At 42.9% G+C, this 26744-nt stretch overlaps 1 protein-coding gene across 4 annotated transcripts in view; it reads right to left on the minus strand.

Annotated features, from left to right (window-relative positions):
* Positions 1–26744, minus strand: part of Scap (SREBF chaperone) — a 54777-nt gene that overhangs the window by 22301 nt on the left and 5732 nt on the right. For 3 of the 4 annotated variants that reach the window (XM_076844854.2, XM_076844861.2, XM_076844846.2), the window contains exons 2-3: positions 11243–11462; positions 909–1038 (exon numbers count right to left, since the gene is read on the minus strand). In XM_076844854.2, the coding sequence (XP_076700969.2) occupies positions 909–1038; positions 11243–11364 (252 nt within the window). In that variant the 5' untranslated portion in view covers positions 11365–11462. Of the gene's footprint in view, positions 1–908; positions 1039–11242; positions 11463–11950; positions 11972–26744 lie in introns of those variants that run through there. The other variant, XM_076844869.2, reaches the window with a different exon arrangement.

The raw sequence follows: 26744 nt of genomic DNA on the forward strand, positions 1-26744 counted from the left end.
AAATTGGTAGAATGGTATCATCGCTGTCAAAGAGAAGGTAGGAGAGCTCTATTCCCTGAACTTCGCTTTACCTCCTCAAGAGTTTCAGCAAGTCCAGCAACAACCGAAGCACAACATAAGAAGGACAGGCACACTGTCCATTACACAGCAGGAAAAACGCCTAGAGATGAGCTACTCTAGCTTGTTTATGCTCCAAAAGACAAGAGCAGGGTTGCAATAAGCAGGTTTCCAGTTTGAGCTTAACTAGAGAAACTGTTTTTTTTCTTATTAACATAAGTGCTGAGCCCAGAGACAGTTTATGGAGAACAGCACAGACCAGAAAGAGCAGTAGGCTGGGGTCAGGAGGCCTGAGAATTCTAATCCAGTGTTGGTCTATATGAACTAAATAACTGAAGCATTTGACCACCTTCTGTAAAAAAAAGATCAAAAAGTACTGCACTTTTTACCTGAGTCATGAGAATAAAGTAGAACCTAACACATCTGAAAAAATTAGGTACAGGATGCAAATATTAAAAAAGCATGGGTAATTCTGATGATTGAACACTCAGCCATGCTCAGCTGTTCTCATGACCACCCATGGGGAAGGAGCAGATGGCCAGTCACCTAACACCTGTCCACGGTGTGCAAGTAGCCCAGGTATGAACCCAGCCCCAGCTGGCCACCCTGAGGTTGAAGGCAGATCCCAGTTTTTCTAGGACAGCCAACTTCTGCGTCACTTGGAGCTTCCTTTCAATAAAGGTTATTCATTAAGTGTATAACTAAATATCTCTGGTGCCTTCATGAATCTGCTCAGGTACGGTGAACGCACGAGTCCCAGGCTGACCACACCAGCTCTGGCTTGCGGAGCCCACCCTGGCCAATCAGCGGCTGGCCCGCAGTCTCCCCAGAGAGGACGGGCCAGCACCTACCCACTCGGGCTGCTCGCAGGGCTCTCCTTGTTTGCGGTCAGAGTCCGCAGGTGGGGGCGAGTAATCCTTCACAGGAGTGGAGAACTCAACCGGTCCTGTTCCCGGCAGGGGGAGCTTCAGCAGTGGGTAGCTGCCACAAAAGAAGAGGAGAGAGGAATGAGGATGCAGGGTGGGCAGAGTTAGCGAGACCTTGGTGACACAGGACACAGCAGCCTGGGCTAGGCTCTCTCTGCCAGGAGGGCCACACAAGGGCACAAAACACTAGAACGGCCAGAAGTCACCAAGGCTGGGGTGGTCCCAACATTCCTGACACATAAAGCCTACAAGGAAGCCAGTTGATAGACTGGTTGAATGTTCTCAGAGACTAAAAACAAACAAACAAACAAATCCATCAAATAACACTTAATAATGGGCAGGGGTGCTATAAAATTCAGATGGATTCTGATTCAGATAGCTGAGCAACTGCTCCCCTTAAAGGGACAGACGTGACAAGGTTGTAGGTGACATCAGACCAAGTGGACACATCTTGTGCAAATTAAAAACTGGCCCTGCAGCCAGGCGCGGGGTGGCACACGTCTATAATCTCAGTGGCTCGGGAGGCTGAGGCAAGAGGATCAGGAGTTCAAAGCCAGCCTCAGCAACTTAGCAAGGCCCCAAGAGATTCAGCGAGACCCTGTCTCTAAACAAAACATTAAAAAAAAAGGGCTGGGGATATGGCTTGGTGGCAAAGCACCCCTGGCTTTAATCTCTGGTACCAAAACACACAAAAAAAAACAAACAAACAAACTGGTCTTGCCTTGACAAATAGATGTGCTATTTTGTTTTAGGTCTCACTTAAAAAAAAAAAACTTTTTAAAATTCACAAATAACTTGTATATAGCTCAGTGCACAAATCTTATATGCCAAGCACATGCTTTACCACTGAGCTACTGCCTCAGCCCCAGTTTTGCCTATTTTTGAATGTCACATAAGTGAAATAATCCATTCTACTTATGTATTCTTTTATGATTAGTTGCTTTCACTCAATGATTCCTCCACACTGATACACACCATAGATAATTTTCTCATACACACACACACACACACACACACTCTTCCACTGACTGAATATATTACAGTGCATTTTCTACTCCACTGTCAAGAAACATTTTGTTGTTTCCAGTTTGAGCTATTAAGGGCAAAGCTATTATGATCATGCTTATATATGGCTTTTGGAGGCCATAAGTTCTGATTTATGCTGGGTCTACCCCAAGAATGGTTTCCAAGACCTGCAGTGTATATGGTTAGGTTAAGACACTACCAAAGTTTTCCAAAGCAATTGTACAAACTATGTTTCCAGCATCACAGTGTAACAGGGGTTGTGGTTGCTCCAAATCCTTGCCATCACTTAATACTGTCAGTCCAGTTAATTTTACCCATGTGTTGGAGGAGATAGTCACATCTCTGGGGCTTTCTTTTCAGTGCTGGGCAGAGAACCTGGAGCTTGGTGCGTGTGAGGCAAGCACTCCACCACTGAGCTGCACCTTCAGTCTCACTGTGGCTTAAATGTATATTTTGCGGAGAAGAAACAATGCTAAGAATTGTTCAGGGCTGGGGTGTGGCTCAGAGGTACAGCGCTCACCTACCATGTGTGAAGCCCTGGGTTCGATCTTCAGCACCACATATAAATAAATAAAAATAAAGATATTTAAAAAATTAAAATAAAAAAGAATTGTTCATAAGCTCACTGGCCACTTGGCCTCATCCGTGAAATACCTCTTCAAGTCTTCTGACAATTTTTAAAATATATTTTTTACATTAATAACAAAATAATTATATCATTTCCTTGCTATCACTAAAATAAATTTTCACTTTTCTTTGGCTTCTTCTCATCTTTACCCACCTACATTTAAAAAACATTAAGTATGTACTCCGTGCTGGGCACTGGGAATACAAATAACACTACAATCTGTCTCCAAGATGCTCTGATTAGGAAGGAAGATTCTTTTAAACAATTATGATAGAATGTGATAAAAATTGGTTTAAGTTGTGATTACCAAGTTTGCATAGCAAAACATAGGATGTGGTCAGATTTTGTTCTCCTTTTAGAACATGCATATGTTATTTTGGAATCTGCTCTTATTTTTAGGCTATGCAAGTAGAAGCCCAGAGAGAGGTTAAATAATAATAAGGGAAAACTCTTATATGTCACTTGTATGCTCCAGGAACTAGTGTAAGCACTTTCATATATTAGCTATAAGAATACTTCTCCAGGGGCTGGGGTTGTGGTTCAGTGGTAGAGTGGGTGAGTCACTGGGTTAGATTCTCAACACCATATATAAATAAAATAAAGGCCCATCAGCAACTAAAAAAATATACACATATATTCAAAAAGAAAAACAAAGAATACTTCTCCCTAGGAGGTGAGTGCTATTATAATACCCATTCTACAAATGAGGCACAGAATGATTAAGTCACTGGTTGAAGGTCACGCAGCTGAGTCAATCAACTTAGGTTTTCAACTCAAGCAGTCAGCTTCAAACTACACTAAAGAGGCCTGTTTCTTGAAAGATTAAAAGCATCCATGGATTCCAGGAGTCTGCACACTCCAGCAGAAGGAGACCATAAAGCAGCACACTTCAGTGTCCACTTCCTAGAATAAAGTCTCTTAGAAATCCAGGTTTTTTTATATGTTCTTTTTAGTTATAATGTGTCAAAACACACTCTACTGTTGTGTATATGTACATGGAGTATAACTTCCCATTCTTGTGGTTGTACCCGATGTGGAGGGACACTGGTCGTGTATTCATACAATAACACAGGAAAGTTATCTCCTGTTCATTCTGCTGTCTTTCCTATTCCTATCCCCCTCCCTTCCCTTCATTCCCCTTTGGAAGCCCACAGGTTTTGAAAAGCTTCAAACAACTCAATTCTTCTCCAGCCTTGCCCTAGATCCCACATAACTCCTCGTGGTTTGTCCCCTCTTGCTTCTGAGGCTGTGAACCTACAGGAACATTCCTGCCCACTCTTCCTTGATGGCAACACATTTCAAGGCCCAGGCTGTACATTTCTCTCTCCAGGAAGGCTTTCCCTGTTCCCCAAAGACTGGGCTGGGCCCCCTAACTCCCAGGAGCTATCAAAGTGCCTGTGCCCCATGTGGCTTCTATGGCTTACAGCAGACCTGTTGTTCCTGTCTGGCACAATGATGATGGCTTCTCTTATGGAGCACCTACTATGTGGCAGTCACCGATGGTGCCTTCCATGTATTTACTCATTCAAGCTGCAGTGCAACCCAACGAGTCCTGCAGAAGCTACATCTAGAAAATGACAAGACCAGTGTGCAAACACAGGCAATCTGGCCCACGTCTGTCTTCTTAACATCATGCTATGCTGCCCTGTACTGTGTTACTGACTTATTTGAACATTTTAAGAAACATATATTCCTTTTAATATAGCTACAATAAAAATATCAAGAAAAAGATTCCACAGAAATATAAAAGGCAAGAGAAAAATCTATCCACAGTGATCACACATTCCAAACCAAAAGGAAAGCCTGGTAGCAAAGTGTTAAGCAGTTTTCAGATGTCAGAAACCTTATCATGCCTAGATAAGGAATAAAAGACCAAAGACATTTTTTTAAGGAAGAAGCTACCCAGGAGTTTCTACCACCAATCCCCATGTTGCTTCTGCAAAACTTGTTTCTAAAACCAGATTATATCTCGGTGCACCCTGATCTTACAGGGCAGAGGAAACAAAGCAGTTTTCTAAAACCTCCCCTGCCTTTCCTGTCTCAGGTCCATGCGTCCAGCTGCTCAGGCCAAGCACTTTGATCTTAACTCCTTTCTCCTACATCCCACATCTGGTCCTCAGAAAATCCTAAGGGCTTCACCTTCAAGACACATCTGGAATCAACCATGTCTCACCACCTCCATAGCTTTCTCTTAAACGAAGCAACCATCAACTGTCACCTAGAATCATTCACTGGCTTAACTTGAATCACTGATTCCAGTCCTGAAATCACCTCCTTGTCTCCTAATCAGATCTGGAACTGAAGTCCAAATTCCTATGTGTGGCTTACAGAGTCCACTCGTACCAGCGCCCTCCTCTCCTGCTCTCTTATGACTGGTACCCTTCGTCCCTCATTGGCCACACGCCTTTTTATTGTCATTCCTATATGGCCTATCCCCACAGGGGTACCCAAGACATTCTCAGAAGCTGCTGGTGCCCTACCCTCATCCCCTCTGATCTTTATTTTATTTACTTATTTATTTTGGGGGATTAAAACCAAGAGTACTTAACCATTGAGCTACATCCCCAACCCTTTTTATTTTGAGACGGGTTCTCGCTAAGTTGATTAGGACCTCACTAAGTTCCTGAGGCTGGTCTCAATCCTCCTACTTCAGCCTCCCAAGGAGGAGTATGTCACCATACCTGGCTCATCCCCTCTGATCTTAATTCTGGGCATGCTAGCTCAACTTCCAAATACCAGGACTTACACCTCTTCACCTGAGAATGTTGTGCTGCCTTACTGTGACTGGCCACAAGTGCTAGGAATTAACACTAGCTAGAAGCAGCCCTCAACCAGTGGCTGATGCTGCTAGGTCAGGAGCTGGCAGACCACAGCCCAAATCTAGCCATGGATGTTGTTTGTTGTTTATTTTTAATATTCTTTTAGTTACACATGGACACAATATCTTTATGCGGTGGTGAAGATTGAACCCAGTGCCTTACTCACATGTGCAAGGCAAGCACTCTGCCACTGAGCCACAACCCCAGCCCACGGCTGTTGTTTGTTTGTTTGTTTGTTTTTCATGCTGAGGATTGAACCCAGGGCCTTGTGCATACTAAGTATGAACTCAACCACTGAGCTACACCCCCAAGCCATGGCCTGTTTTTGTGTAGTCTGTGAGCTGATAAGAGTTTTCACATTTTCAAAGGGTTATATAAATCAAAAACAAAAACCAGGGCTGGGGATGTGGCTCAAGTGGTAGCGTGCTCGCCTGCCATGCGTGTGGCCCAGGTTCGATCCTCAGCACCACATACAAAACAAAGATGTTGTGTCCGCCGATAACTAAAAAAATAAATATTAAAAAAAAAAATTCTCTCTCTCTCTCTCTCTCCCCCCTCTCTCACTCTCTCTTTAAAAAAAAAAAAAAAAAACAAAGAATAGGTACAGAGACTATAATAGGTGACCTGCAAAGCCTAAAATACTTACTACCTGACCCTTTCTAGTTTGCAGAGCCCTGGCTAGACAGTAACTTCCCACTCAGGTGGGGAGCACCGAGATGTCCACAGCCACTGCATCCCCAGCAGCACACCCGGCTGCTCACGCCAGTAGCTCGCTGGGTGAGGCATGAGGCACCCTCCCTGCCATTTCATTTCCCAACCATCTCCCTGTGAGTGCCGTTTCACCCTGTATGTAAGCTTCCGGAACAGCCCCGCGTGTGATCCAAAGAGACCATAGTAATCGTGAAGGAGAGGCGGACAGAGAGGGGAATGAGTTAAGAAGCAGAGGCCACCACAACTGAGATGTCTGCCACAACTGACAGTACCGTTCTCCTGCAAAGAAAAAGGAGTGGGAGAGAGGCCAAGTCTGTTCTCAAGCACCTGCAAGGTTGCAGCCTTCAGGAGGCTTCGCATGCCCTTGCTATGATTCCAAGCTCCTCTCCAAGCTGAAACCCACCATGTCTCACCATGAGCATCACCATGAGCACCTCCCCTAGGCAGGGGAGGGCCAGCTAGTCTGGCACCCTCTTCTTTCACACTATAGTACACCTCCCACTCACCACAACAAGTCCAGAGCAACAGCACCCTCAGCCTTGCTGGGCCTCCCCTTGGGTCCCAGTGGCCCTAACTTCTAGGGAATGTAAACAGACAGCTCTTACCACAATGCCCATTTGCTACCAGTTTCATCAGATTTTCCCAGAGGAAAGTAGCAGGTGCTGCACCCAGGGGCCAAGCAGGAAGAGCAGCTAACAGCAGCTCATGCACAAGGCTCAGCACTGAGGTCATCTGAAGAACTGTCCTCAGCTCTCAGTTACTGAACCCTACAGCTACAAAAGCTCAGAGGGGAAAGCCACACCCTCGGTGCTATTTGAGAGGGGTGTCACTCCTGTGTACACCTGCCCCCTCACTCCCAGGAGTCTTCTGCTTGAGGGAGGGCATATTCCTAAGCCGTCACTAGTCATCATCCCCTCTAGCCCTGCTCTGTTCATTTCTGGGGTGACCCAGGGGTGGTGAATAGGGGTGAGCAAAAGTAATATTAGAGCTCAGGTGCTGCTGGATCCAAAGAGAGATATTAGGTGCAGTGGTCCTTTGGATTCAAGCCGAACAAATCTTTCAACCCAGGAGGACTAAAAAGCAACTAAACGGAACTTGAATATCTAACCGAACTACTAAACACTCTCTATCACCCACACTTTCCTCTGGGCATCTGAGACTCTGGAAAAAGACAGAGCCACTCTGGGCAGAAAGGTTTCCCAGGGCAGAAGGTGACAGAGACTTGTATGCTGGGTACAGCATCTCTGGTTTCCTGACCAGAAAGTCCCAGAACCAGTGGATTCTGATATAATAATTTATCATCTGCTATCATCAGTAAAAAGGCGAGAAGATGCTGCTTATTCTTCCTGCAGGGTTTGGCTCAAGTGTTCTCAACTTCGCCCTCTGTACTGAGGCTAGGTAGCATCTGCTGTGCACACTACCCAACCAATGACCCTGGGCTGAGATGGGAGGGGTTGTTTTGGGTTTTGTTCTTTTGCTCTGGGGACTGAACCCAAGGCTTGATATGTCAGGCAAGTGTTTCACTGAGCTATATTTCCAGACTAACATGGTGGGTTTTGAAGGGAAAGACTATGTCTCTGCACCGAATCTGGCCACCTTTAGGTAAAACCTTCTTTATGCTTTCTCTTCAGCTTCTGTTGAAGAAGCCACTCTACTTAAAAGGCCTCTGTTCTGGGATGGGTTGTGCCTTCAATGGTAGAGCACTTGCCTCATACGTGTGAAGCACTGGGTTAAATTCTCAGCATGGCATTTAGATAAATGAATAAAATTAAAAACTAAAATATATATATATAAAAACCCCACCTCTGTCTTCTGCCTAGGCAGAGCCCTCCTGCCCTGTTTCTGCCAACTACAGCTGGGACCCTTTTCTCGGGCCTCTTGTTCAAGGGGCAAACTCCTTACAATGAAAGGTACCAGCATCAGTACCCCTCAAAGTTCACTTCCCCGGTTGAAGTGCAGACAGGATGCATTTGGATCAGCCACAAGGATCTGCAAGCTATGGCACTTACTACTTCCTAGCTCTAGGAAGCAAATCTCATCTTTCAGAGAACTAGGGGAAAACACTCATCTCCAAGGATATTGAAGACTAAATGAAGTACCTGCCACGTGTGACGGCACCTGATGACCCACAGAGCTGGTGGTCAATAAAGGCTGATCTTCCTTCCTTCCCACGAGCTTAAGCCTGAGCCTCACCCTCTCTCTCAGGATGGGGGTTCAGCCAGCTGCTAAGTAGAAGGTGGGCATCTGTCCAACTCAGGTGCAGTTGCATTGTACTGGTAGTTAAACAGTGTCATTACTGCATCTGCCTACTCCCCAACCTTTCATCCCATTCTTTTTTTTTTTTTTTCAGGGGGGGAAGCAGGGGTACCAGGGGTGCTTTATCATTGAGCTATATCCCCAGCCCCTTTTCACTTTTTACTTTGAGGCAGGGTCTCACTAAGTTGCTGAGGATCTCACTAAATTCTGAGACTAGTTTGGAACTTGTGATCCTCCTGCCTCAGCCTCCCCAGTTGCTGGGATTACAGACATGTGCCATGGTGCACCCAGGCCCCTATCCCAATCTAATTCAACCCAAGTGGGGGAAGTGTCCCCCATACTTGAGACCTTGGCAATCTCATGGAGTTTGCATAGCAGAGGCCCTCATGCTGTATATCCAAGGACAGTCTATTTTGAGATACTCATATGATATCAAATTACTCATTCAAAGACAAGACCCAACTGCACCCAACAGCTGCAACACACATGCTACATCATTGCCAGAAAGCTGCCTGGTCCCAGTCACTACACTAGGTATCCAGAAGACAAATGGCAAAGAAGAAACATCCTTCCCTTTTCCTATAGTTAGGGCTGTCTTTGGAAAAAAGAATAATAACTACCTCTTCAACTTAACCTCCTTCAACAGAAGGCAATATGAGTGACAACAACCATGAGTATTGCTATAAACTGCTTCAGAAATTAGAATAAAAGAGGAAACACTTGGACTGGGGATTTAGCCAAATGATACAGCATTTGCCTAACATATGCAAAGCTCAGGGTTCAATCCCCAACACCACAAAAAAAGAAAAAAGGAAATGCTTTAGCTGAGTAATGTGGCAGAAGGTCAGAGAAGTTTTTCAAGAAAGATGAGTCATAGTATTTCCTGGTGTGGGAACTTGTCAGAAGCAAATTTTGGGGCCCATCCCAGACCTAATGAAATCAGAAACTCTGGAGTAAGGCTGAGCAATCTGTGTTTAATGTGTCCTCCAAGTGACTCTGATGCTAGCTCAGGTTTGGAAACCACCTTAGGCCATAGGCCAGCCCTAGAAAGCATGACTTTGAAAGTCTGAGAGAGGTGTCATTTAACTCAGGAAAAAATTAAAAAATAAAAATGGGGTTGCCAGAGTACTCCTAATTCATCACTTACAGTATGTCACAACAAGTATTTTATCCTGTACAACACAATTTAGCAAAGTTTAAACTCCAATAGAAATACACTGAGCCAGTGAGGAGAGGCAGGGGGACTGAGTACCATGGGTGCCTGGATTTGAACCCAAGTTTCCCAACTCGCTAAGTTTCTGAGACTGGCCTTCAATTATCAGCTGTGTGGACAAGACAAATCTCTACACTACCAACCCCCTCTGTTAAATGGAAGTATAAGTGAACCATTTTATAAGTTTACCCTGAGGCCAGGTAAGATCTTTATTATATACTTGAAGCACTGACTTGTCACCCAGTAGGGCATGCTCCACGAATGATGCTTCCCGTCTTCCTGCTAATGAGAGGAGAACTGGGATCACTTACAACAAGACTGAACTGGAGGCTTTGTCCTGAGTCTCCTTCCAGCACAGCACCGACAACACCTACAAACTAGATACACAATGATCTGGAAACCAGGGTTCTTTCCGGAAGAAACAACAATAAGGTGGGCTCTTTACAAGGCCGTCAATATTCTAGAACAAAGGGTCATTAGGCATCTTCTTACCTCAAGCCCCTTATTCTACAACCCTACTAGCCAGTCTTCAGGCTTCTAGGAGGCCCTGAGAAAGACTGGCTGGTACCAATGGCACCTACAGCTCTCAATATAGTCCTTGGCAACAAGCAGGCCCCACGCATCAGCAAGAGATCAGAAGGAAGCCAGTCATGGTGGTGCATGCCTGTAATCCCAGCAACTCCAGAGGCTGAGGCAGGAGGATTGCAAGTTCAAAGACAACCTCAGCAACTTAGCAAGGCCCTGCCTCTAAATAAAATATAAAAAGGTCTGGGGATATGGCTCAGTGGTTAAGCACCCGTGGGTTCAATCTCCAATACCAAAGAAAGAAGAAAAAGAAAATGACTAAAGAGCAGAGAATGAAGTCTCCGGAGTTAGCCAGCAAGAGGCTATCCAAGGAACTGCTCAAATGGATTTGGCCTTACACTTGAAGGCTCCTGTTTTTAACCAGGTACTAAAAGGAAACTGCAACTGTTAAGAAGGAAAATTAGAGGATCATGCTTTTAAATTATCTCAGAGTTTCTTATAAATATCTAAACATTTTTTTTTCTTTTTTTGCGGGGGATGGTCCTAGGGATTGAACCCAGAGACACTCTACCACTGAGCTACATTCCGGCCCTTTTTATTTTGAGACAGGGTTTCGCTAAGTTTCTGAGACTGGCCTTCAATTTGTGATCCTTCTGCCTTGTCTCCCGAGTAGCTGGGATTATAATCATGTGCCACTGTGCCCAGCTGAACATTATTTTGAGATAGAGTGACATGAACAAATCTGGCAAATCACCAAGTCAGGGCCAACCTGGACTTTTTTATTTTATTGGCTAAACACCCCAGAACTAGAGCTCTCCACTCAGCAGCTATAATAAGCTCAAGTACTCACTACATAAAAAGGCGCTGGGGATGTAGCTCAGTGGTAAAGTGCTTGTTGGGCAAGCACAAGGCCCTGGATTCAATATTCAATCCCCAGTACTGCAAACAAAACAAAACAAAAGAAGTGTTGTGTCCACTGCATAAAAATCCCAGAGTTCAAGGGCTGCATAGCAGTTAAGGTCCGGAAAACTACTGTCCCAAGACACTGGCCCACTAAACCCAGGGCAGCCCAGAAACATACCAGCAGGCTAAGATGCAGAATCCTGTGAAAAGGATAATAGGGATGGGGTAGGATGCACAGAGCAGCCCATGGTTGTAGAAGGCCTGAGATATCTTCTCACGCAGCCTTTCAGTCAGGGTCATCCTCAGCTGAAGTCACCTTGCTGCCATCCCGGAAAGTGACCATGGATCAGCCTGGCAGATGCTGGAAACCACTGACAATGGAAACCATCTGCAGAAACCTGGGCAGAAGGGAGAAAAGCCAATTAACAAAGAGTACATGGCTCTGCACACCAGGGCTGCCAAGGGTAGGCAGCAGTTATGTGGCTGGGGAATGGTCTCAAGATGCCCATATAAAAGGTCTGGAGACTCAGGTCCCAATACACACACACACACACACACACACACGCACTCACAGTAATCTCTGGAACATCTCTGAGCACTTATTAGTATAACCCAAGAAGCCAAAGAACTTCCCCTCTAAGTTCTGCTTATAAACTATGTTCTTTTCTTTTTTTATATATTCGTTTTTTAGTTATAGGTAGGCACAATATCTTTATTTTATTATTTTATTTTTATGTGGTGCTGAGGATTGAACCCAGTGCCTCATGCATGCTAGGCGAGTACTCTACCACTTAGCCCCAGCCCCAGGCCTGTTCTTCTCTTTTAGCTATTTCTAAAAGGCCACTCCCAAGAGGGCATTTTTTACATGTGGCACAGAAAAGCACACCTGGGTAACAGATATCACCTTCAGCTGCTCTCTGCCAAATGGGCATTTGGCACATCTTCCCATGCTCCTCTGTGCACAGGCCAGCTTGAGAAAAATACTCAGGAAAAAAACCTTCGCAACAGGATGCCACCTCCCGACAAAAAAAAAAAAAACACATTCTTAACACAAATGATAATTACTGATAAAGAATGTTCAATAAAAACATCCAAAAGCTTGAGTAAGAGTTACCAGACTAAATGCAATCTGTGCAGCCTCTGCAGGATTCTAGTCCTGCAGCTGTTCCTGGATGCAGGGAGGACAGAGGCCTCTCCTGCTCCTACCTGCCCAGTAACTGTGCCCTTTTATGAGAAATACAAATCTTCTGTGGCTCAGGGGAACCCACTCCCTCCACAGTATTTGGCCATCAGGCAAGGGGCCCCTCCCAGCTCAAGTTCTTAGCTTGGCCTCTCTCACTGGACTTTGACTTCTGAACATAAAGGAGGAGGAACTGGGTATTGGTGATGCTTATTCATCCCCAAAGATGTTCCTGCACCCAAGATCCCCAGGCTGTTTTGGCTCTAGTCCTTTCTGAAGACTGGCTCATCAACTTTTCTTTCCAGTCTGTACGCCATCCCATATCCTCTTTTTTCATGTATTAGCCAAAGTTCATTTCTGTTGCTTGCAAACAAAGACCCTTAAACAACAACAACAAAAAATCAAATAGAAAACTCTAGTAGAAGGCCCAAGAACTTAGAATGCTCTTCCTGAGCTCTCCAATGGAATTCATGTTTAAATCCACTTCTCCATTCCATGTCTCCATTTCTTTGGTCTGTGCTCTAGGGAACCTGTCCAGACATGTGTCTTGGCTTGATTAGGCTCCCTGGTAAAAACCCAGGTTAAAAGGATGACTCCTCAAAAGTGTCAAGACCAGAAATGAGAAGGAGTCATACCACAACTAATGCACAAACTAAAAGGAATGGTTGTCACTCTTTGCACCTTCCTGGAAGTACCAGCCTTAAGTGTATGTACAATTTCCAGGCCAGGAACTTTCTAAGGAAATACTAAGAACTCTGTGGGCCCATTCAGTAGGCAATGGATACAGAAGGCAGCAGGTAAGAGTTGCTGGTCTGAGCAGCAAAGGTGCTCAACAGCTCCATCATTCACGCGGCTCACCCACACATGAAGGCCAAAGAAGTCTCAAGCACCCACTATTGTGCTCCAACCCAGCACATAGAAAGCAAATGAGAAAGCAACTAGCTGCTTCTGCCCAGGAAACCCTCCCGTCTGCCCCTAAGGGGGAAATGAACACAAAGGAGGTGTGCAGCTACAGAGAGACTCTGGGGTTTCCTAAAGACAGGCAGCCACAAGCCAGCTGCAGTTTCAAACTTTGGTCCTTGAGAAGCCCCACACCTCTCCCTTTAAATGTTTCCCAAGATTAGGCACTCCAGGAAATCCTACTGCCCCAAACCCCTTCCCAGGCCTTCCTGCACACACATCAGCAACAAAGAGAGGGGAGCCTACCTGTAGTTCAGCTGTTACACTTAGAACTATTAATATGAGGTAAAAGCTATCTAATTCACTTTCACCCTGTAGCCAATACAAATCTTTCTAACTTCCACTGATCTTTACTACTTACATTAATTATTATTAATTTCCACAACACCTGGAAAAAAAAGAAATCTAAATTCTAGTTCATTACACAGCCCATCTACCTGAACCTAGCAAGAGGAGACTTTACTCACCTCTATTCCACAGCATAAATTTTAATGCAAAACTACTCCAAAGCAAAATTTACCCAACCTGAGCCAAAAATATGTTCTTACATTGCCCCACATTTACAGGTTGCTTCAGATCAGAATCTATAACTCTGCTTCCCAAATCTAAAGATAGTCTTGCCCTGGAAGCCTGAATGGACAATATTACATAAATTCATAAGTAATACTGCCTTTGTGGAAGACCCCGCTGTAAGCAAAAACAAACCGAGCACTGAGGCAGGAGGATCACAAGTTGAAACCAGCCTCAGCAACTTAGTAAGACTCTGTCTCAAAGTAAAAAATGAAAGGACTGGGGATGAAATTCAGTGGTAAAACTACCATGGGTTCAATGCCCAGCACCACAAGGGAAAAAAAAAAATTTAAAGAGGATAAGATCATCAAAAAGTGACAGCCAGGCCCAGATTGGGGATACATAGCCCAGTGGTAGAGTGTGTGCTTAGCATTTTCAAGGAATACCCTGAGTTTGATATCTAGTAAACAAACAATTAATAAAAAAGAATTCCCTCTGTGCTCTTGGGACCAGTCCCTCTTGTATCCATTGCCTATTAAAGAATTCCTCTCTCCCCCAGCGCCAATGTCACTGCTACCTCTACTAATACAGAACTGCATAGCAACCAGGGCAAGAGAAAGTAGGAAAAGACAAAGAAAATAATAAAGACAAAATTTCTTCCTCTACTCCCACTCCTGATCTGTGGGATCCCCTTTCCTGTACTTCAGATTGGAAAGAGAAGGCTCCAGGTTTGGGCTGCCTTTGAGTCCACCCAGGATGGAACATATCATATGAGGTGGAGGGTGGGGGACGGGAAACTCACTACAGTTCAGTGATACTTCGAGTTCTAGTTTCCTTCCCCAATCCATCTGCTACCATTTATCTTTTGGGGGGGGTTCATATACCTATCCATGCATTCTATCCATGGATTCTATCTGTACTCTTTCAGAAGAAATGGTAGAGTATGCTTACTCCACCTTGATCAGAATCCTTTTTGTGTGTGTGTGTGTGTGTGTGTGTGTGTGTGTGTGTGTGTATGTGTGTGTGTGTTATGTGTGTGATGCTGGAGATTGAACCCAAAACCTTGTGCCGGTGCAAGGTAATCACTCTACCAATTGAGCTATATCCCCAGCCCAGAATCCTTACCTTTTTTTACATAAAAATCTTCAAAATTTTCAGGATTCTTTGCCATTAAAGAAACTTTCCACAATGTGGCTGTCAGTATCTTTTTTTTTTTTTTTTTTTCCAATCACATCATCATTTCATTGTGAGAAGCAGGCTGTACTTTACCGTGTCTAACAAGTTTTCTACACAGGGCACATATTACTTTTGTCTTTTTAAAATTTTTTGAGGTGCTAAGGATGGAACCCAGTGTCTTGAGCATGCTAAGCAAGTGTTACACCACTGAGATACATTCCCAGTCCATCTACTACTTTTAAATAAAGTAGAAAAAATAAAGACTACAGGCAAAAAGTACACATAAAGAGAACAGAAGAAAATGTTGGTGGTGGTTGCTGGTCTTCATGTGGTGTGATTACATAAAGAAATTTTTTCATTAATTTTCTATACTTTTACATTATTTACTATGAGTACTGATTTTTTAATTTCAGATAAACTTTTAAAATTTAAAATGTCACAGAAAGGCATACATCCTATAAACCTACAGCTCCATGAATTGCCACAAAGTAAATAGCCATGTATCCTAAATATCTTCCACATCAAAAAAACACAGTATTACCCCAGAAGCCCTCTTTATGAGCCCCAATACTGATACTCCAATTATGAAAGTAACCAATATACACCTTTATAATAGTATTGGAATACATTTCTGATTTAAGTTATTGTGTGGATCTTGTCTTGCCACCTTCCAAGCCTCATAGATCCCTTCTTATTCTCCAATCCACCTGTCTCAGAGGTCAGAGTGGACACAGATTCTTTTTTTATCTTCCTCTGTGTGTTACTGGGGAATGAACCCAGGGGTGCTCTACCACTGAGCTACATCCCCCACTGTTTTTATTTTTTGAGAAAGGGTCTTGCTAAATTGCCCAGTCTGGCCTTGAACTTGGGATCCTCCCACCCCAGTCCCCTGAGTAGCTGTGATTAGTCATGCGCCACTGTACCCTGATTCCATCAATGTCCTGGGCCACATACCCTCTGTACTTAGTACAAAGCCCAAATGCCTGCCTCTGCTCCAAGGGCTCTGCACAACCTGCTCTGGTCCTCCCCATCTTCACCTTGTGTCACCTCCATGTCCCCTGCTATCTTCCAATGCCTCGTGTGTGCCAGCCTTATTTCCACCTCAAGGCCCTGGCACATATTGTTCCCTTCTCTATTCCCTCTTCTCTTTATTGGCTGGCTCCTTTTCACCCTTCAGGTCTCAGGTGAAATGTCACTCTACAAAAAGACCTCCCCTGACAATATGTTACCAGTAGTTCCCTTTACTGTAGGCACAGAGCCTATTTCTTCTCTTTCAGAGCATTAAGAGCTCTAATTCTATGAGTGGTTTGTTCCCTGGTTTATTATCTGTCCTCTGTCAAGACTATCAACAAATTCCCTGCTCATGATTGTACATCAGGGTGGAGAAAAAACTTGCTGAATAAGTAATGAGCAAACCAACCAACCAGAGTCAGATACAGATTATCAGGACAACGCTCATCACATACCTTCCTCTCAGCTTCTGAAAGGTGTTCTCCAGAAGGTCAGATAATAATCCCCTTTCTCTGAATAAAGTCTTTTATTTATTTATTTATTTATTTATTTATTTATTTATTTAGATTTTTTTTTTTAACTTTTTTAGTTGAACATCTTTGTTTTACTTACTTCTTTATTTATTTTATGTGGTACGGAGGATTGAACCCAGTGCCTCACAGATGCAAGGCAAGCGTGCTACCACTGAGCCACAACCTCAGCCCCCATAAAGTCTTTTAAATAAGGAGCGCTTCATCTATCCTGTTCTTCACAACTGTCCCGATTATAAACCGCCCCCTTTCTTTCACCCTTCCCTCTTCCAAGGTGATTTTTGGAGTGTGGTCTCCAAACCAGCAGCAACAACAAGTGGAAGCTTATTAGAAATACAAATTATTGAGCTGAACATGTACCTCAGTGATAGAGTGCTTGCCCATCATGCAGAAGGCCCTGCATTCATTCCCCAGTACCAAAATAAGGGGGTGGGGGATTATTGGGCCTACCTACCTTAAACCTGAGGGACTGACAAGTCTGGCATGAGGCCCAGTAATCTATGTTTTTTTTTTTTTTTTTAAGAGAGAGTGAGAGAGGAGAGAGAGAGAGAGAGAGAGAATTTTTTAATATTTATTTTTTAGTTATCGGCGGACACAATATCTTTGTTTGTACGTGGTGCTGAGAATCGAACCCAGGCCGCTCGCATGCCAGGCGAGCGCGCTACCACTTGAGCCACATCCCCAGCCCAGTAATCTGTGTTTTAACATGTCCTCTGAAAACCACTGCCTTACCAAATCCAGAATCCAAGAGTTGCCAAATTAAGTCAACCCTATGGTGCCCACATCTTTAATATATCCTAAACTAGACTAATGGCAAGCAGGGCAGGATCCCCATAACCTTTAGCCAGTGTGATTCTAAGAAGTCTCCTGTGTGACTTGGCTACCTGCATCTGCACCTCACCTCTGGTTCATCTTCCAATACTGCCAGTAGGGACAGCTGCCAAAAATAAACACTTGCTTGTGTCAGTCACCCTTTGCACAAAGGCCTTTAATGGTTCTCTAGTGACTTAAAGGGCACATTTCTTTGTTTGTTATACAGGTCCCCTCAAAATGTACTGTAAATTCTTTCCAGCTTTCTTCATTTATCAAATAAAAATAACTTGCATTTATATACCATGTGCTAGGCTCTGGGCTAAGACTTTTGACTACACATCTCCATACATCCTTAAAAAAATAAATAAATAAATAGGTACTTCTGAAAGGGGTTTGTAACAAAGATTCTGAGTCTCAAAGGAAACACCCATGAACCACTGACATCCAAAAAGCACTCAGGAACTACTGCAACACCTGAGCAACAGGCCCTTTGCCAATGCCCTTGTAAAATGAGGGAAAAGCACAAGCAGAGGGAACACTGGCATGAAACTGCAACTCCACCCTGCCTCCACCTCTAGTCCAGCCCCTAGTCCAATCCTCTATAAATGTTAACACCCTACACCAAGGGGTGGCTGTCTCTCCCTCTGGAGACAGCACACATTCTCCCTTGAACGTGTTATCTACTTTCCCAAATATTCCTGTCTATGCCTTTGAATGGCACATGCTGAAATTCTTCTACAACACAAATGCCAAGAACCCCGCTGATCTGAGTCAAGTTCCCTCTTCTCTATGGGAACCCCTCAGACCCTTCCTTGGAGACATGACACTTCTAGAGCTGAGTGCTCTAGAAGTACATTACAGGTACATGGTACATGCCTGTAATCCCAGTTACTCAGGAAATACTTGTAGTAAATAAATAAATGCCAATGTATAACCAACTGAGAACCCCCCCAAAAAAAAATTATGACAAAACCATCCTAAGTAAAAAAGATAGCTGCAACTCACATCACTAACAAGATGCTGGTTCCCTCATAAATAAAGACATTTTTACAAAATCAATTGAAAAAATACCAATGCTCAAAGGAAACTGATCAAAGGATATAAACAGCTTTTTCACTAAAAATAAAATATAAATATAAATAAATGGTCCTTCAATCTTAGATATAAATAAATGGTCCTTCAATCTTAGATATAAATTAAAACTCCCACTGGGATAATATGAGCATTCATTCTTCTACTCTTTCAACCTTTCTACAGGTTGAACTGAAAGGTATGAGGATATGAGGATGTATGAAATCTACACAGAGAAACTATTTTTCACCTGTCAAATTGTTAAGATCAAACTGTGGTATCACAGTGTGGGTAAGGGTGTGGATAAAGAGGCACTGTCATATGCTACTAGGAACATACGTGAATAAAACTGCCGTGGAGGTTTATTTGGTAAGAGCTATCAAAATTACAAAAGCACCTTTTCACCAACCCAGCTCTCCTGCCTCTGATAACTGATGGGCAGAAGCACTTGGCTATGGATGGACTGATGTGATGCCACAGGAAGTCACTCATGCCAACACAAGTTACAACTGGTTATAGTTCCATCAGCAGAGCTCTAGCTAAATAAATTTAGGTACATCCTGACAATGGAATATTATTCAGTTGTAAAAGAAAATGAAGTTTTTGTGCATTTTTGTTTTGGGTTTTTGGTGCTGAGGATGGAACCCAGGACCTTGTGCATCTAGGCAAGTGCTCTATCATGAGCTCTCTGCCCAGCCCAGCTCAGCTCTCAGGTACTGACAATGGACAATCACAAAGAAATATTCAAGGGGCTGGGATTGTGACTCAGTGATAGAGTGCTTGCCTAGCTCTTCACGAGGCACTGGGTTGGATCCTCAACACCACATAAATGTAAAATAAAGATACTGTGTCCACCTAAAACTAAAAAATAAATATTAAAAAAAGAAGAAATATTCAGGGGAAAAAGGGAGCATATAGTGTGCTACTTTCAAGTTAAAAAGAAAAAAAAGAAAAGCATTCTCTGATATTTGTATATGCACAAAACATCCCTGAATGGACACCTGAGAATAGGAAACAGCCACCTCTGGGGAAAGATCTGGTAGCCAACAACAAAATGGAAGACAAACTTTCCCTTATATACTCTATTGCCCCCTTTCAATTTTGTGTCATGTGAATGAATTCCTGTATTAAAAAGTTAATTTTTTTTTTTTTAAAGATGAGCAAGCAGAAGAAACTTGAAAAAAAAAATGAGGAAAACTTTGCTGTAAAAAGCAGCAGCCGTCTTGGAGCTTCTGCAGCTGTATTTCATCACAGACTGTTCTTGTGGACTCTCTGGCCTCCCCTTACTGATTGTAGTCCCCCTCAGGAAAAGGTCACAGCTGAATCACCTTGTGTTCCCTAGAGCACCCAGGGCCTGCCTGAAGCAGGGTGGAAAGTCACTGCTGGTCCATTCACTATGCTAAACTAGTCCACTGGTGCAAACAATTCCTCTCTTCAGGGGAGCTTTTCTGAAAGTTGTTTTGCAAAGTGGACCAATGCTCAGGGCAGGAAACTTTGCTTCTCTAAGAATCAAAATTAGCCACATAAGCTGGAAGAATTTTCAGAAGATTAACTTAACAGTATCAAAAAAAGAAAGGAATTTCAGTTAATGAATGAAAGCTGATTTCAAACAGTTCGAAGCACAAACACATACAAGAGGATGACTATTGCCACATTTTAGAATAATGGTTGGGATGGTAAAGAAACATCCAGATTGAATAAGTCTTAATTACATTTACTGGTTGTCATGGCTGCCATAATAAATAACCATGCACATAATGCCAACTCCCTTCACAAATGAACAACAAATATATTAAAGATTTTTTTCCTCAATGCCAGTGACCTACAGTTTTACTCCATCTTGACCTAGTCAGGAAAGACTTAACAAAGAGATAATCAATTGCTGATAGGAATGTGAGCAAAGAATCCATTTTAAAGCTAGAAATAATCCAGCAGCCCATGGGGAGTGGCCCTTATGAGTCTCATTACACAGGATAAGACCTATGGCCCAGGGACACGGTGCCTTCAGCCTTGGCCCCAACAGGTGCTAGCAGGAGCAAGGCCAGGACCAGCCTCCTTCTGCCAGCCACACATGTTGAAGGCTCCTTGTCTGACTTCCTATTAGGAGTGTGCTCTGCTGGAAGGCACCAAGGCTCTTGACAATTTTCACAATCTTATCCCAAAAATGGAAGGTGTGATGAATCGGTTTTATTGCTACTTCAAGAGCTCTTAATAGAAATGCTGCATGGAAGATGGTTCCAGAGTGCAGAGAGCTGTCTATGAGGGAAGCGTGGCACAGAAGAGAGTCAGGAAATGAGATTCACCCAGGCTCTTTTATTTGGGGACAGAGTCTGGAAACCCTCAGTGCTCTCCCCAGCATGCCAACTGCAGACTTCACTGATCCCTTCCAACTCTCCTGCAGCCACTCCACAGCCACCTGCCATCAAGGGTCTCCTGTCCCCATATCTCCCACACTGTTTATCACTGGGCCCAGACCAGGCCCCAAGACTCATTCCACACTCTTGAAGGCAAAGGGCTCAAACACCTTCTAAGCATTGTGGTCCCTGTCAAGTCACACAGTGTGAAGTCTCACAGATAAACTGAAATCACATTTACATGATACTCATTGCCAAATATTTGGTCATTCTAAAAAATGAAGTTTTTATTTCTGCTCAAATTGCAAGGCCTGCTAAAGTTTCAAATGCTTTCTTTTTTTTTTCTTTTTTTTTCTTTTCTTTTCTTTTTTTTTTTTTTTTTTTTTTTATGATTGGGGATTGAACTCCGGGGCACTCAATCACTGAGCCACATCCCAGCCCCATTTTGTATTTTTTAGAGACCGGGTCTCGCTGAGTTGCTTAGTGCCTCGCTTTTGCTGAGGTGGCTTTGAGCTCGTGATTCTACTGTCTCAGGATTCCAAGCCGCTGGAATTATAGGCATGCAAATGCTTTTTTTTCCCCCTTATCCATAGTCTGATATTAAGTAACATTTTCCACCTATGGAAACTTATGGATTATGATATGCTCTGGGACTACAAAATTCTCCCAAATGTTCAATTACTTCCCAGACAATAAAGTGCCATCTTTCAGACAGGTAGTAGGCAAAAGGGATTAGGAAGTTACAGAATTTCAGAGATGAGAGAGATGAGATCACATTGCACAAAATCCTGTTTTATAGATAAAGAAACTGAGGCTTAGGGAGATTATGCCATACAACCCAGGTCACAGTGTGTGACAATGGTTGGCACTGGTTCCAACTCCTAGCCAAGGAACACTCCTCATGGTGAACAGCAGTGGAGTGTGCCTGTAAGTCCAGTAGCTCAGGAGGCCCAGGAGGGGATCTCAAGTTCGAGGTCAGCCCCAGAAACTTAGTGAGACTGTGTCTCAAAATTTTAAAAATTCAAAAAGGGCTGTGGTAAAGCTCTCCTGGATTTACTCTCCAGTACCAAAAAAGAAAAGAAAGTTGATTGCACAATACCTCTCCAAAAAATACTTCACTTTAACCAATATAAGCAGTCTATCATTCATATTTAAAGGTTTATCTTACTATAATCAGTGACAAAGTAATGTACCTTTGTGCCGTAAATACACACACATATACATATAAAAACAGAAAATTACAATTTTTAAGAGAATTTTTTAATATTTATTTTTCAGTTCTTGGCGGACACAACATCTTTATTTGTTTGTGGTGCTGAAGATCGAATCCGGGCGGCACGCATGCCAGGCGAGCGCGCTACCGCTTGAGCCACATCCCCAGCCCAGAAAATTACAATTTTAACAACTTTTAAGAGTACAGTTCAGCAGCATTAAGTACAACCCCATTGTTGTGTACCCATCACTATCGTACATCTTTTCCATTTTCCCAAACTGTATCTTTTGCCTTAACTGAAAGTTTAATTTTGTGTCTTAACAAGAAATTTACTATGTAACTTGTCAAAGTTTTTCCTGTTTAACAGTATCTGGCAACCTCTGTCCCCTAGGTTACTGAGGAAGCCTCCATCCTTTCAATCTAAGAGCTGCAAAACCACTTAGTGGACTGAGTTGGGACTCTCAGGATCAAACACCAGCACAGGCAGCCACTAAAAGGGCTGAGAGTATCCCAAAACCATGCACCAAGCCTTCAATTTCATCATGTCCCCCTGTGTGCTCCTTTCTTCTTAGCCTCCTTTGCTGCCTCCTTAGAGACTGTTCCTGGCTGGCTTCTTCATCTGCCCCTTCTCCCCAGAATTTCAAACTCAGTCTGCTGGCTCAAGTCTCCTGTGTTTGCTGATGACTCTCAGACATGCATCTCAAGCTTCTCCCCAAGCGCCTCCCTCAAACTCCAATTTCTACTTGACATCTCCACTCAGATGTCTAATAAACATCTCAACTCTAAAGTGAGATCGAAACAGAACTCTTTAATTTCCCCAAAAAATCCTGTTGGTTTTTGTTTTTTTGGTTTTTTTTGGTATGGGGACTGAACCCAGAGAAGCTTAAACCCTGAGCCACATCACTAGCCCATTTTTATATATAATTTTGAGACAGGGTCTAAGTTGCTAAGGCTGGTTTTGAACTCCCAATACTTTGGCCTCAGCCTCCCAAGCTACTGGTATCACAGGTATGCATGGCCAAAATCCTGTTCTTTTCTCAGTCATCTCAGTTAATTATACTGCTAGCCACCCTATTTATTGCTCAGGCCAAAGTTTAAGAAGCAACCCAGAAAGGAGCCCACATCTGAATCTGCTGCTTATAACAAATACACCTCCCAGCTAGATCCCAATCAGATCACATATAATCAGCTCCCGGCTTCTCCCTCATATGCCATGTGGGACAGGAGTACCAGCCTCCACTCTCCTGCCTCATACCATCCTCCATACATCTTCTAAAGCACAAATCACTGATGTCACTACTCTGCTTAAAACACTCCCATGTTGACCATTACACTTAAAGTAAAATCCAAACTTACTACAAGGCTACAATCCCTATAAAATCTGGGCCCTATCTACTTCTCAGACCTTCCCTCCTCCAACCTCCTGCAGACTCTGACAGTGGGAAGGACTGTCAAGCTTGAGTCCTAATTCTGGGTTTCTGTACTGCCTACTCTTCTGGGAAAGTTGTCCCCCAGATCTTTACATAATGCCACCATCTCACCTCTCGTCTCAGAAAGACCCGTCCCAACTCAAACTAAAACACCTCCCTCCACCCTGCCAGTCTTAACTCTACCCTACTTAAAACCACAGCAAACACCCACAATGTGCAGCCCCTGAGCTAAGTGCTTTTGCCAACTTTCTGCTTTCCACAGCAACACTTTCCACTGAAATTTTCTTTATTATTCTTTGTATCACCCCATTCCCCTATGACATAAGCTTATTGAAAGCAGGGACTCAGACAGCCCTGTTCAGTGCTGAATTTCCAGAATTTTCAATAGTATCTAGCACATAAGAGGAACTGAGTTTTATAAAAAGTAGATAGTAAAAATTCATCTCAGATGACAAAGTGAGACTTATTCCCAGAATGCAAAGAGTTCAACAAACAAGTATCAATTAATGTAATATATGAGATTAACAAAATGAGAGAAGAAAACACAATGATCATTTCAATTGATGCAGAAAAAGCATCTGAGGGCTTGGGATGTGACTCAGTAGTACAGAGCTTGCCTGGCATGCCTGAGGCCCTGGGTTCAATCCCCAGCACTAGGGGGAAAAAAAAAAAACCAATAAATTATCTTAGCTGGGCATGGTAGCACACATCTGTAATACCAGTGATTCAAGAGGCTGGCTTTGTACTCTGGATCCTCCTGCCTCAGTCTCCTAAGCCACTAGGATTACAGGCATGCATCAACATGCCCAGCCCTCAACCCCGCTTCTTTTTATTAATATATTTTTTAGTTGTTGATGGACCTTTATTTTATTCATTTATTTATATGCAGTGCTGAGGATTGAATCCAGTGCCTCACACATGCTAGGCAAAGAGCTCTATCACTGAGCCACAACGCCAGCCCTCAACACCCTTTCTTGATAAAAACACTAAATAGGAATAGAAGAAAAATCTCCACATGATAAGGGCCATATATGAGAAATTTACAGCTAATATCACATTCAATGGTAGAAGATCAAAAACAAAATAAGGATGACCATTTTTGCCACTTTAATTTAATACTGTATTGAAAATTCTAGCCAACTGTGCATAGAGGCCATAACCTGTAATGCTATCAACTCGAGAGATGAAGGCAGGAAGACTGCCAGCCTGGGGAACTTAGTGAGACTCTGTCTCAAAATAAAATGTAAAAAGGGTTAGGATGCTGGGGCGGTGGTGGCCCACACCTATAAACCCAGAAGCTCGGGAAGCTGAGGAAGGAGGATTTTGGGTTCAAAGGCAGCCTCAGAAATGTATCAAGGCCCTAAGTAACACAGTAAGACCCTGTCTCAAAATAAAATATAAAAAAGGGCTGAGGATGTCACTCGGTGGTTAAGCATCCCTGGGTTCATTCCCCAGTACTGGAGGAAAAAATTTTTCTAGTCAAAGCACTGAGTCAAGCACCTTCTCCCATTCTAATCTCCCCCTTTTCGCAGACATCAAAATTGGAAAGGAAGTAAAATTATTTGTTTCAGATGACATACTCCTATATGTAGAAAATCCTAAAAATTACACACAGCTACAAAATTAATGCATCAGCTGCAGGAACAAAATGAATATACAAAAGACAGATGCATTTCTATACATTAACAATGAATACCTAAAAAGAAAATTAAGAAAACATTACACTCACAATAGTATCAAAGAGAAAAAATAGAGGCTCAAGTGGTAGCGCCCTCGCCTAGCATGCATGAGGCACTGGGTTCAATTCTAAAAATAAAATATTGTGTCCACCTAAAATAAATAAATTAATTAAAATAAATATAAAAAAAAAGAAAAATAGAAACAAATTTAACAGGGGAGGGACAAAGATAAAGTGAAAGTACAAAACATTGCTAAAAGAAATTAGAGACATAAGTGGAAAGAATGCCTATATTCATGAATTCGAAGAATATACTTAAAGCAACACACTACCCATCGCAACTTACAGGTTTAATGTAACTGCTTTGAACATACCAACAGAATTTTTTGCAGAAACAGAGAAGCCCATTCTAAAACTCACATGGAATCTCAAGGGACCCTGAAGACTCAAAACAATGTTGAAAATGAGGAACTAAATTGAAGGACTTATACTTCCTGATTACAAAACTTACTACTAAGCAACAGTGATCAAAACAGTGAAACTGGCCTAAGGACAGGCATATAGACCAGTGAAACAGAACAGACAACACAGAAATAAACCCTCACAATTATGATTAATTGATTTTCAACAAAGGGAGCAAGGCCATTTGATGGGGAGAAAAGACAGTCTTTTCAACAAACTGTAATGGAATTAGCTGGACAGTCACATGCAAAAGATTAAGATTGGACCCTTACTCTTTATACCCTGTTATATCATACACAAAAATTAACCCAAGCCTGGCACAGTGGCACACATCTGTAATCCCAGTGGCTTGGGAGGCTGAGGCAGGAGGATGGTGAGTTCAAAGCCAGCCTCAGCAATGACAAGGCACTAGGCAACTCAATGAGACCTTGTCTCTAAATAAAATACAAAATGAGGCTGGGGATGTGGCTCAGTGGGTAAAGCATCCCTAGGTTCAATCCCAGGTACGAAAAAAAAAAAAGATATAAACCAGAAGAACTGATAATACAGAAAGTACAAACTAGAGTACCCTGGATACAAATCTAACTCCGAGCTCCCTAGTGGTCAAGGCAAAGAGGGAACACTAACATGGTTCACAGTGACAAAAATCAAACCAGTGGCTCAGAAGAGGAACAACCACTCCAGGCATTTGACTTAAAGAAAATTTCCCATGGGCCCCCAAAAGCTTCCTTGGAAGTGTCTGAAGAAGAACATAATGCAAGCTGATAGGGTCATACAAAGCAAGCTGAGTAAGAACAACTGGAAGAAGGTCCAGAATTACTGTGCTTCCTCATGATCGAGCTTCACCCCAAAACAAAACATTACAGATAGATCTAAAATAGGTAGATGCAGCACTTCTAGCACAGTTCCATTGTTTTCTTTGTTTTTGTTTTTTCCTTTTTATACTGGGGATTGAACCCAGAGGTGCTGAGCCACAGCTCTGGCTCTTTTTGTTTTATTTTGAGACAAGTTTTCACTAAGTTGCTTAGGACCTCACTAAATCACTAAATTGCTGAGGCTGGCCTTAAACTTGTAATCCTCCTGCCTCAGCTAATTCCATTACAGCGGTAGAGCGCTCGCCTAGCACGTGCAGGACCCAGGTTCGATTCTCAGCACCACATAAAAATAAAGTCATTGTGTTGTGTCCTTCTACACCTAAAAAATAAATATTAAAAAAAAGCATTGCCATTTTTACATGAAAATGTTCACAATATGATATGAAAATGGTAAAAACAGTATAATCCAGTCATAGA

The sequence above is a fragment of the Callospermophilus lateralis genome, chromosome 1 (genome assembly GCF_048772815.1).
Source record: "Callospermophilus lateralis isolate mCalLat2 chromosome 1, mCalLat2.hap1, whole genome shotgun sequence".
Taxonomy (NCBI): Eukaryota; Metazoa; Chordata; class Mammalia; order Rodentia; family Sciuridae; genus Callospermophilus; species Callospermophilus lateralis.